At 39.7% G+C, this 13,659-nt stretch overlaps 1 gene segment (V, D, J or C); it reads left to right on the forward strand.

Moving 5' to 3' along the window:
* Window positions 1-12,213: 12,213 nt before the first annotated feature.
* Window positions 12,214-12,706, forward strand: LOC121493705. The segment is given in 2 exon segments: window positions 12,214-12,283; window positions 12,387-12,706. Coding segments are annotated over 2 exon segments (366 nt in total).
* The last annotated feature ends 953 nt before the right edge of the window (window positions 12,707-13,659 follow it).

The raw sequence follows: 13,659 nt of genomic DNA on the forward strand, positions 1-13,659 counted from the left end.
GCACCCAAAATGCATAACATACCTAGGAATAAACCTAACCAAAGAGGTAAAGGATCTGTACTCTAAAAATTATAGAACACTTCTGAAAGAAATTGAGGAAGACACAAAGAGATGGAAAAATATTCCATGCTCATGGATTGGCAGAATTAATATTGTGAAAATGTCAATATTACCCAGAGCAATTTACTCTTTTAATGCAATCCCTATCAAAATACCATGGACTTTCTTTTTTTTTTCAGAGAGTTAGAACAAATTATTTTGAGATTTGTGTGGAATCATAAAAGACCCCGAATAGCCAGGGGAATTTTACGAAAGAAAACCATATCTGGGGGCATCACAATGCCAGATTTCAGGTTGTACTACAAACCTCTGGTCATCAATACACGGTGGTACTGGCACAAAAACAGACATATAGACCAATGGAACAGATTAGAGAACCCAGACGTTGACCCTGTACTTTATGGTCAACAAATATTCGGTAAAGGAGGAAAGACTATCCACTGGAAGAAAGACAGTCTCTTCAATAGATGGTGCTGGGAAAATTGGACATCCACATACAGAAGAATGAAACTACACCAATCTCTTACACCAGACACAAAGATAAACTCAAAATGGATGAGAGATCTAAATGTGAGACAAGATTCCATCAAAATCCTAGAGGAGAACACAGGCAACACCCTTTTTGAACTTGGCCACAGTAACTTCTTGCAAGATACGTCCACGAAGGCAAAAGAAACAAAAGCAGAAATGAACTATTGGGACTTCATCAAGATAAGAAGCTTTCGCACAGCAAAGGATAGAGTCAACAAAACTAAAAGACAACCTACAGAATGGGAGAAGATATTTGCAAATGACATATCAGATAAAGGGCTACTTTCCCACATCTATAAAGAACTTATTAAACTCAACACCAAATAAACAAATGATCCAATCATGAAATGGGCAAAAGACATGAAGAGAAATCTCACAGAGGAAGACATGGACATGGCCAACATGCACATGAGAAAATGCTCTGCATCACTTGCCATCAGGGAAATACAAATCAAAACCACAATGAGATACCACCTCACACCAGTGAGAATCGGGAAAATTAACAAGGCAGAAAACCACAAATGTTGGGGAGGATGTGGAGAAAAGGGAACCCCCTTACACTGTTGGTGGGAATGTGAACTGGTGCAGCCACTCTGGAAAACTGTGTGGAGGTTCCTCAAAGAGTTAAAAATAGACCTGCCCTAGGACCCAGCAATTGCACTATTGGGGATTTTTCCCAATGATTCCGATGCAATGAAACACCAGCACACCTGCACCCCGATGTTTCTAGCAGCAATGTCCACAATAGCCAAACTGTGGGAGGAGCCTTGGTGTCCCTCAAAAGATGAATGGATAAAGAAGATGTGGTTTATGTTTTAATGGAATATTACTCAGCCATTAGAAATGACAAATACCCACCATTTGCTTCAACGTGGATGGAACCTGAGGGTATTATGCCGAGTGAAGTAAGTCAATCGGAGAAGGACAAACATTGTATGCTCTCATTCATTTGGAGAATATAAATAATAGTGAAAGCAATATAAGGGAATGGAGAAGAAATGTGTGGGAAACATCAGGAAGGGAGACAGAACATAAAGACTCCTAACTCTGGGAAATGAACTAGGGGTGATGGAAGGGGAGGAGGGCGGGGGTGGGGGTGAATGGGTGACGGGCTCTGAGGGGGATACTTGACCTGATGAGCATGGTGTTATTCTGTATGTTGGTAAAGTGAACACCAATAAAAAATAAATTTATTATTAAAAAAATAAAAAAAATAAAAATAACAAAAAAAGAAAGAAAAAAACAAAAATTTAAAAGAACTACTACAACTGGAAATTTTATTCATTGTCCTATGTTTCATGCATAAGTCAGGAATTTTTTTTCTATTAAACAAAGCTGATAGTATTCAGGGATTCACTAACCACCACTTACCTGGAAATGAAATTTAATAATCTATAAAAAATGGAAATTCTGGACTTTATCATCTAACAATTGGCGTATTGAAAAGTTGGATAAAGCTAGATTATTGTGCAGCCGAGGAGTGCAGCAGATTAGCACCGCCTTCAGCCCAGGGTGTGATCCTGGAGACCCGGGATTGTGTCCCATATCAAGTACCCTGCATGGTGCCTGCCTCTCCCTCTGCCTGTGTCTCTGCCTCTCTCTCTCTCTCTCTCTCTCTCTCTCTCTCTCTCTCTGTGTGTGTGTGTGTGTGTGTGTGTGTTGAATAAATAAATAAATTCTTTTTTAAAAACTGTAGATTATTAAGGCTTCTTTTAGTCTGGCTCCTTGCTGGGACCCCTCCTCTTTGGATGCTGTTTTATTTATTTTTTTCCATCTTCCTACGTTGGTAGAAGCACAAACTCTTCTCACTGTTGCATTCCCGCTGTTCTCTCTTTAAATCTCAGGCTGAATTTGTAGGTGTTCAAGATGATTTGAAAGTGATCTAGGTAATTTGGTGGGGACAGGTGACTTGGAGACCCTACTCTTCCACAATCTTGCCCCTCAGAATCTTGTATGACTTTGGAGTAGATGGTTATTCTTAAATTTTTGCTTTGGAATATGCATGTGCTTTAACTCCTGCCTAATTGTCCTGATGTTATTTGCTTCCCACATGAGGGTTGAAGAGGATATACCTTGTAAACATTAACATATTATCTGTATCTCTGCTCCACTCAATTATATCAATAACCCTGGATGTGAGAAGCCCTGAGTCCCCCTAATCATCTGACATCTTAACTCCTCCTACCATATATTCTTATACTATAGATGGTTTGGTGAATTCTTTCTGATGTATATGCTGGCAGTCCACATTGAGCTCTGGTGTTTTGTTTCAGAATGTCCTAAACTTATTTTACCTCGACCCTGATTCTGGATCCTATGGACTCATTTTTGTTTGTACAAGCCTACTGAATACTTTACAATTTTTATATAATGTTGCAGGAAGCGCATGTAGACATATGTCTTCCATACACATAAGGTCATTCAACAAGTGACATAAAGAGCAAGGCACCTCCTAGCAATGAGATGGGGCTTCTAGGAGGGCAGGTAGTGTTCCCATGGACTAGAATTGCAGGAATATTATAGGCAAGACTCCATGTCTTTGTAAAGTGGACACAGGTGCCTTTTGGTTGGTGGGCTCTGCTGGCAGTCTTTCTGATGCATATGACCCATTCATAGTTGGAAAGTGTTAGATTTGGAGACAGAAGAGAAGTCTTGTACATAGCCCATAGGGTCATGGGGACTGATCTGAGAAAACCAAAACTAAGTTTGATTAGAGGCATAGATTGAAATTGAATTGAAACTGAATTTTCCTGCCACATTTGTTATCAAAAATACCTGATCAATCTGTAGAAGGGTTCAAGGGTAGATATTTTTCTTCTCTTAGATGGAATACACTATTTGAATATAAAAGGCATTCATCAAAAACTTAGTGGAAAGGCAGCATTACACTGTTCACTTAGGAGGGATAAGAAAAATAGAAATATAGTCTATACAATGGAAAATGTTCATCCTGACACCAGTTTATTATATCCCAAACTCTGCATGAATGCAGCTCATTTTGCATCAGGTAAGCTTATCAAAGCCATTACAGAAAATCACAGATTTGACTGTAGTGGAATACAGTGACTGAGTTGATAGTTACAAATCCAACTGCATTACCTGAAACCCTCTGCAATTCAGCTAAATTCTAAATTTAGTAAAATAGTGTGATCCTCAATGCAGGAGGGGTCCACATTTCTAAGGAACCCTGCCAGTCTGTCATTCAGGTGTTTCAAGAGGGCCAGTAAGCCCTGTGGAGAGGAGCACAGGCCAAGATTCTGACTCACTGAAATGTGCACAAGCACATATGAGAAACCCTCTACAATTTAAGGGGTAGGATAAAATCACTGTATGGGGACACATGACACCTAAAAACCAAGATTTATGTGCAAATATCATTACAAAGTACCACGTGGACACAAAGTTTGAAGTCCAGAACATTACCTAATGAAAACATAGTTTCTGAAAGCAGTCAATATGAACACACAAAGGCAGTCACATCTGCTCTGTTCACAACAGTCTGACACAAGTGATCCCAAGCTGATTATATTCTGAGAGGACATGTATATAAGGACCTCCTTCCATGGACTAAAAGAGCCCATATCTGAACCTGCATCTGGGAGAGGAGTCCCAGCCCCAGGAACCATAGGTAACCCCATTCAGTGATCAGGCAAGAACACAGACAACTCACTATGGAGTCTGTGCTCAGCTGGGTTTTCCTTGAGGCCATATATATATATTTTTCAATATGCCAACACATAGCATAACTCCCAGGGCTCATCACATCAACTGCCATCCTCTGTGTCTGCCACCCCATCACCCTAACCCCCCGCCCACTTCCCCTTCCAGCACCCCTTGTTTTTTTCCCAGAGTTAGGAGTCTCTCATGTTCTGTCTCCCTCTCTGATATTTCCCACTCATTTTCTCTCCTTTAGCGTTTATTCCCTTTCACTAATTTTATATTCCCCAAATGAATGACAACATATAATGTTTGTTGTTCTCTGATTGACTTACTTCACTCAGCATAATACACTCCAGGTCCATCTACATTGAAGAAAATGGTGGGTATTTGTCAATTCTTTTTTAATGAATTTATTTTTTATTGGAGTTCAATTTGACAACATATAGAATAACACCTAGTGCTTATCCTATCAAGTGCCTCCCTCAGTGCCCGTCACCCAGTCACCCCTACTCCCCCATCTCCCCTTCCACCACCCCTAGTTCATTTCTCAGAGTTAGGGGTCTCTCATGTTCTGTCTTCCTTTCTGATATCTCCCACTCATCTTTTCTCCTTTCCCCTTTAATCGCTTTCATTATCCTTTATATAACCCCAATGAATGAGACCATATAATGTTTGTCATTTCTAATGGCTGAGTAATATGCCACTGTATACATAGACCACATCTTCTTTATCCATTAATCTGTCGATGGACACCGAGGCTCCTTCCACAGTTTAACTATTCTGAACATTGCTTCTATAAACATTGGGGTGCAGGTGTCCTGCCATTTCACTGCAACTGTATCCATGACGCTATTTTATAGGTAATTCATGGAGAACAAGACACCTTGAGTATGTGAGTGAAGATGAGTGAGAGAAATGGCATGTGCAACCATTTCCTGACCAGGATTTCGTCTGTCTGCAGGTGTCCAGGGTGGAAGTACAGCAGTTGGAGTCCGGGGAAGACTGTGTGAAACCTGGGAGGTCACTAAGACTGTCCTATGTGGCCTTTGGATTCAACTTCAGTGAATCCTACAGCACATATGGGCTTCGCCAGTCTTCTGGGAAGGGGCTACAGTGGGTCACATACATTAGCAGTAGTGGAAGTAGCACATACTATGCAGACGCTGTGAAGGGCTGATTCACCATCTCCAGAGACAACGTCAAGAACACGCTGTATCTGCAGATGAACAGCCTGAGAACCCAGGACACCGCCCTGTATTACTGTGCAGACACAGTTAGGGAACATCACTGTGAGCCCAGACAGAAACTTTTTTGCAGGGACTCAAATATGGATGGGCTGTAGGGTCTCTCATGTCACCAGTGGGCACTCAGGTCACCAGTCCCTGTTCAGGACAGCAGGGGTGCAATGGAACCAGGATGCATAGGTGAAGATTCAGGAAAATATTTATTTTAATTTGTCTAAGATACAAAATAAGCTATTTTGGGCTGAAATCTGGATTAATCAGTTTGTGATATTTTATTTATATTATTTATGTCAATCTTAGATTTTATGATACAATAATATTTTTAAATCATTATTTTTTAATTATTTTTAATTGGAGTTCAATTTGCCTACATATAGCATTACACTTAGTGTTCATCCCGCCAAGTGCCCCCTCAGTGCCCATCACCCAGTCACCCCAACACTACATCCACCTCCTCTTCCTCTACCCCTTGTTCACTTTCCAGAGTTAGTTGTCTCTCATGTTGTGTCACCCTCAATGATATTTTAACTCATCTTCTCTCCTTTCCCTTTATTCCCTTTCACTAATTTTTATATTCCCCAAAATAATGAGACCATATAATGTTTGTCCTTTTCCGATTGACTTATTTCACTCAGCATATGCCCTCCAGGTCAATCTACATCGAAGCAAAAGATGGGTATTTGTCATTTCTAATGGCTGAGTAATGTTCCATTGTATAGATATACCACATCTTCCTTGATACGATGATTTCTTAAATAAAATAATTTTGTTTTTGTTACATTGAATTAGTGAGCTTATACTACATATTTCTTTTCTGATTTTCAATAATCCATCAGGTGCTTATAACACCCAGTATTGATGACATCACTTGCTCTCTTCAATGTGCATCACACAATGACCCAATACACCCACTAACCTCCCAGCATTATACCTCATTCTGTTTCCTGTAGTTAATGGTTTCTCATGTTCTGTCTCCCTCTCTAATGATTCCCAGTCTTCCTAGCTTTAGCCAATGTTCCTTTCACGTGTTACATATATTCCACACTAGACAGAAATGATATGATTATTGTCTTCTGATTGACTTATTTTACTCAGCAAAATACCCTCCAGTTCCATCAATGTCACTGTAAATGGTAGGTGTTTGATATTTCTGATGGCAGAGTAATATCCCATTGTATATATTCCACATACTATTTATCCATTCTTCTGTTGTGGATGTCATGCCTCCCTCCATGGTTTGCCTACTGTGCACTCTGCTGCTATGAACACTGGGGTTCAGGTGCCCTTTGCATTACTACATCTGTATGCTTGGGGTAAATACTCAGTAATACAATTCCTGGGGCATAGGGTAATATTCATAACAGAGGAAAGAACCAGAGGTAATACTCTCTGCCATAGATCTAATTAAGTGGGACAAAGTAAAAAATCAGAGCTCAAATTCAGGAGACTAATTTTAAAGTTACTAGTTCCATTTCAGGAAAGCTGAAACACACCACGTTATAACTTAGTGTAGAAATGAACCAATTCAGTTGTAAATTAAAAATTATCAAGGTGAGAGAGTCTAAACTAGATGCTCTAACAGCCATGGTAAATGAGGTCGAAAGGAGCATAGGTGGCATAGAATACAAGGTGATAGAAAGGAAGGAAGGTGAAGGAAGTAGAGAAACACAACTAATGGACCATGAAAGGTTTGACTAATCACTAGTGCCATAAGTTCAACCTAAATTAAAATATTTGGGGCCAATGAAGGGAATAAAGAGAGAAGAACAGAACGTATATTTGAGAAAATCAGAGCAGAGACTCCTTTTCTTTCTTTTTTTTCTTGAAAGATGTAATTTATGTATTCATGAGAGACATAGAGAGAGAGAGGCAAAGACATAGGCGGAGAGAGGAATAGGCTCCATGCAGGGAGCCTGATGTGGGACTTGATCCCATGTCTCCAGGATCATTCGGTGGGACAAAGGTAGGTGTGCAACCGGTGAGCCACCCAGGAGTCCCAATAGACAGTCCTTTTCAACACAAAGATACATCCAGATTGAAAGTGAGGGAGTAAACAACCACTAATCATGTCAATGGACATCAAGAGGAATGAGCTGTAGAAACACTTATATCAGATGAACTAGAATTTAAAACAAAGACTATAACAAAGGATGAAGAAGGATACTATATCATAAAAATGGTTTATCCAACAAAAGATCTACCTTTTCTAAATATTCATAGCACTAACTTTGGAGAAGACAAGTGCACAAATAACCCTAAATTTAATGAAACTCCTGGCTACTATTACCTTAACAGCAGGGATTTCGATGTCTCCCTGACATCAGTGAGAATCATCTAAGCAGAAGCTCAACAAGGAAACAAGGGGTTTGATAGACATACTGGATCAGACGTACTTCACAAATATATCAGAGCATTTTTCCTAAAGCAGAATACATGTTCTTCTCTATTGCACATGGAAAATACTCCAGAATTGATCATACGCATGGTCACAAGTCATGTGTCAAGTGGTACAGAATGTCGGAATTCACTCCATGCATATTTTCAGGCCAATATGCTATGAAACAAGAAGTCAAACCCAATAAAAACATGCAAGACCCCTAAACGACAATGTGATATCACCTCACACCAGTGAGAATGGTGAAAATTAAGAAGACAGGAAACAGCAAATGCTGAAGAGGATGTCGAGAAAGGGGAACCCTCCTGCATTGTTGGTGGGAATGTGAACTGATACAGTAACTTTGGAAAACTGTGTGGAGCTTCCTCAAAGAGTTAAAAATAGATCTGCCCTACGGCCCAGAAATTGCACTGCTGGGGATTTACCCCAAAGATACAGATGCAGTGAAACACCAGGATATCTACACTCCGATGTTTATAGCAGCAATGTCCACAGTAGCCAAACTGTGAAAGGATCCTCAGTGTTCATTCAAAGATGAATGGATTAAGAAGATGTGCTCTATGTATACAATGGAATATTCCTCAGCCACCAGAGAGGAGGAATACCCACCATTTGCTTCAATGAGAGTGGAACTGTAGGGTATTATGCTTAGTTAAGTAGGTCCATCGGAGGACAAACATTATATGATTTCATTCATTTGGGTAATATAAAAAATAGTTTAAAGAATTATAGAGGAAATTAGGAAAATAAGTGGAAAAAATTAGAGAGGGTGACAAAACATGAGAGAGTTCTAAATCTGGGAAATTAAAAAGAGGTAGTAGGAGGGGAAGTGGATGGGAGAATGGGGTGACTGGGTGATGGGCACTGAGGGGAACACTTGACTGGATGAGCCCGGGTGCTATGCTATATGTTGGAAATCAATCTTCAATAAAAATATATATAACAAATAAATAAATGCAATTAAAAGGATATCTTTTTGAAGAAGAAAAGGGGCAATAAAGAAATTAAATAATTTAAGCAGAATTTTAATCAATGAACATTAAATCACAATCATACGATCCAGTATGTCTCTCAAACCCCTTGTTTCCTTGTAAAGCTTTGGAACACATCAAAAGCCATCCACAGAGGGAACAATGGAGCAATACAGGTCTTCCTCAAAAACAGGAAAAATATGAAACAAGCTAGATAATCCTGCACCTAAGGGCACTGGAGAAAGAGATCAAAGAAAGCCTAAATCTAACAGCAGAAGAGAAGTAATGAAGATTAGAGTAGATCTCAAATATACAGGAATTAAAAAACGAGGATAAACAAACCTCAGAGCTAATATTATGAAAATATTAGTAAGTGTAAGAAACCAATAGACAGAATTGACGATTTAAAAGTGAAAGTACCCAAACTAATAAAATCATGAATGAATGAGGAGCGATCAAAATGATCACCCAAGAATTACAAGCCATATTAGAAGAAATTATGGGCAGTCAGCATATTCGATGATCTGGAGAAACGAATGCAATCCTAGGAACATGAAGACAACCCAAACAGAAATAGCAATGAAGGGACAAGCTGCACGGAACTGGAAATAAAAATCAATCATAATTAAGAGTCTCCCAAAAGCAGGATTACATGAACAAATGGTTCCCCGGGAAAATTCCACAGAAACAATCAATATCTATTCTGCTAAAACTATTCCAAGTAACAGAGATTGAAGGAAAACTTGCAGACTCATTCTGTGATGTTGGTATTACCTTGACCCCAAACCAAACATCCCAGTAAGAAGGAGAATTACAGAATAATGAATTAATGATACTCAGATGATGAATCTGGATGCAATTTTCTCACCAAGATCCTAACCAGCAAGATCCAACAGTATATTGATAGGATTATTGACGACAATGAACAAATAATCTTAATTCCCGTGCTGCAAGGTGGTTCAGTATGTGTAAACCAATCAATGTGATAATCGCATTAATAAAAGGAAGGATAAGAGACATTATTTCCTCTCAACTGATGCCCCAAAATAATATGACAAAAGACATTATTCTTTCTTAATAAAAATCCTTTTCCTGTGTAGGGATAGGGGGATACACCCAAATTCATGAAAGCCATCTACAGAAGATACACAAAGAATGTCATCCTCAACATGGAAAACTGAGAGCTTATCTCCTAAGATCAGGAACATGACAGGAATGCGCACTGTCAGCACTGTTATTCAACATAGCACTAGAAGTCTGAGACTGAGCCATCAGACAAAAAAAAGTGAAAATCATCCAAATCAGCAAAGAAAAAAAAATCAAACTTTCAGTATTCACAGAAGACAAGATCCTTTAAAGACAAACCCCCAAAGAATCTATCAAAAAATTGCTGGAACTGATACAGGAATTCAGCAAAACTTGAGCATACAAAATCAATACAAGGAAGTCAGTGGTATTCCTATATACTACAAAATGAAACAGAAGAAAGAGAAATCAAAATCAGTGAATCCCATTTATAATTGCATCAGAAACTTCAGATAATGAGGAATAAACCTAACCAAAGACAGAAAGGATGTATTGTCTATAAATACTAAAATACGTATGAAAGACAGTAAGGAAGGCACAAATATGTAGAAAACATTCTATTATTATGCATTGGAAGAATAAATATTGATATAATGTCTATCCTACCAACAGCAATACGCATTCAATACAAACCCTATCAAAACACCACAAATATTTTTCTAGGAAATTCAACAAACAATACTAAAACTTGTAAGAAAAGAAAAAATATTCTGACTAGGCAAAAGAAACTTGAAATAGCCCAAAGCAGAAGGCACCAAAATTGTGGATTTCAAAGTTCTGGTCATCAAGAAGGTATAATGGTGGCAGTAAAATATGCACATGGTCAATGGAATAGAATAGAGAACCCAGGAATGGACACACAGCTCTGAGGGCAACAAATCCTCAACAAAGTAAAAAAAACTATCGATTGGAAAAAGGACAATCTCTTCATCAAGTGGTGTTGGGAATATTGGACGACTGCAAGTAGAAGAATGATCCTGGGCCACATTCTTACACTCCACACAAAGATAAACTCAGTAGATGAAAGACCTAAATGTGAGGCAGGAAACCATCAAAATCCAAGAGATTTTGTGATCTCAGCCACAACAGGTTCTTGGCACTATAATCTCCAAAGGGAAGGAAAACAAAAACATAAATGAATTCTGTGAACTACACCAAGGAAGGAGCTGTCATACAGCTATGGAAACAGTCAAAATAATCAAAAGTCAACCTAACAAATGGTAAGAAATAGGGACGCCTGTGGAGCTTGAGCATCTGTCCTTGGCTCAGTGATTCCAGGGCTCTGGGATGGAGACCAGCATCAGGCTCCCTGTGGGGAACCCACTTCCCCCTCCGCCTATGTCTCTAAATCTCTCTCTCTCTCTCTCTCTCATAAATAAATAAATAAATAAATAAATAAATAAATAAATAAATAATTCCCTCCATATATAAGAATGGGAGAATATATTTGCAAATCTATCTTCAGATTAGGGCGGGTTTCAAAAATTGATAAATAAATTATCAAACTAAACCACAAAGTGAAAACTACAATCAGGTAGCTCAACTACATGCAAAATGAAATTTATTGTCTCCTCTAGGTCGGCCTTATATCAACTGCATGATTTAACCAGATAATAATGGATCCAAAAGGTGAGATGAAAGTATTTTCTGCCCCAGTTGAAGGACCTAGCAGAAAACCTGGAAAGGAAACTACAAAAAAGAAATGAAAAATTGGTAAATGGAAAGAAAATAATTTGTTTGCCTATGACAATGTTTTAATAGAGTCAATGAGTAAAAACCTCACATAACAACTAGAAGAAATAACTAATGAACTCAGGAAAATTTTAGGATTCAAAATCAGCAAATAAAGATACGGTCCTACAAACAAACAACAAATTACCTATACAAAATTACTATATAATCTGCTTTACCCTGGTATCAAAAATAAATATTTAGGATTAAAATTTACTAAGGAGATAAAATATTCTATGGGAAATGACCTACACTGATGAGAGTCTTGAAATTGCAGCGAGAAATGCAAAGATAACTCTGCTTACAATTTGGAACTTCAAATAGTCATAGTGCCATCTACACAAATTGCTAGAGAATTGTGGTGTAAGGTTTGTGTTGACTTTAAAGACTCGAATGTAAGTCTGGAGCTGAATATATAGTCAGAGGACATGCAAATAGGGCCCTCCTTGCACTGATTAAACCAGCCCAGCCCCGACCCTGCAGCTGGGAGTGGAGCCCCAGCCCTAGGATTCCAACGTGACCCCATTCAGTGCTCAGGACACAACACAGTCACACAACCATGGAGTCTGTGCTCAGCTGCATTTTCCTTGTCATTATTTTAAAAGGTAATTCATGGAGAACAAGAGACCTTAAGTATGTGAGTGGAGATGAGTAAGAGAAACAGGTGATGGGGGACCATTTCCTGACCAGGATGTCTTGTGTCTGTAGGTGTCCAGGATCAGGTGCAGCTGGTGGAGTCTGGGGGAGACCTAGTGAAGCTTGGGGGGTCCCTGAGACTCTCCTGTGTGGCCTCTGGATTCACCTTCAGTAGCTGCTGGATGCATTGGGTCCGCCAGGCTCCAGGGAAGGGACTACAGTGGGTTGCAGAAATTAGTGGTAGTGGAAGTAGCACAAACTATGCAGACGCTGTGAAGGGCCAATTCACCATCTCCAGAGACAATGCCAAGAACACGCTGTATCTGCAGATGAACAGCCTGAGAGCCAAAGACACAGCTGTGTATTACTGTGTGAGGCACACAGTGAGGTGACCTCAGCGTGAGCCCAGACACAAACCTCCCTGTAGAAGGGGATTAGGACCACCAGGGGTGCACACTCCTCACCACTTCTGTCTTGAAGGCCCAGGAGCAGGTGCAGATGGAGGTTCTGGGCAGGTTTCCTTTCAGTGCCTGGGCTTCCTCTCCAAGGAGCAGTTTCCCCCAAGGAGCCTCTCTGGGCACAGGATTCTGTGCTTACATATTCAGGGATAAATTTTGATACATAGACCAAGTATTAGCCCCTTCATTATAGAGTACAAGCTGATGGTTACCACATGGGAGGTAAGTGGGGGATGGGTGACCTGCCAGATGAGGATTAGGGAGTGTATTATTTTGCAGGACACATTGTAGGAACCCACATCCTGGGAGTGTGAGAAACCCTGATGAGAGAAGAGCTGTGGGGGAGGGCTGAAGAGGTGACAGGGACAAGGATTCTCCTGACTTCCTCACACCAATGAGTCAGGGGTTTGGGACAGAGATAATGCTCTTGTGTGCATGACATTCTCTCTAGGAAGGTTTGAAGAAACAGCTACACTGAAGGAATGATACAGGTTAAACACTTTGCATCAAGAAAGAAACATTAGTTTTGTAGTGGGGATATTTTCAATCACATATGGATAGAAGATGATTAACCTTGAGGCACCATCTGGGAAGACTTGGGAGGTGTCAGGCTGCAGAGTCTGGGACTGTAGATCCATCATTATCAAGCCTGGGATATCTCCCTCCTCTCCTTTTTTTTGAAATGTGATAATTTTCTTCAGGAAAAGAAACAATGTGAGCACCATGGGTGAATTTCTCTGTCCCAGTCTCCGTGTGAGCATTACAACCATCACATTCTGTTAGGACATTCATGAACTCATGGTCACAAGTCCTGGGCTGACAGGTGTACCAGGTTCAGGCTCAGTTAGGTCAGCACATCATCTTTGCAGTTCCCCTTCACTGCTGAG

Source organism: Vulpes lagopus, chromosome 6 (genome assembly GCF_018345385.1).
Source record: "Vulpes lagopus strain Blue_001 chromosome 6, ASM1834538v1, whole genome shotgun sequence".
NCBI classification, from domain to species: Eukaryota; Metazoa; Chordata; class Mammalia; order Carnivora; family Canidae; genus Vulpes; species Vulpes lagopus.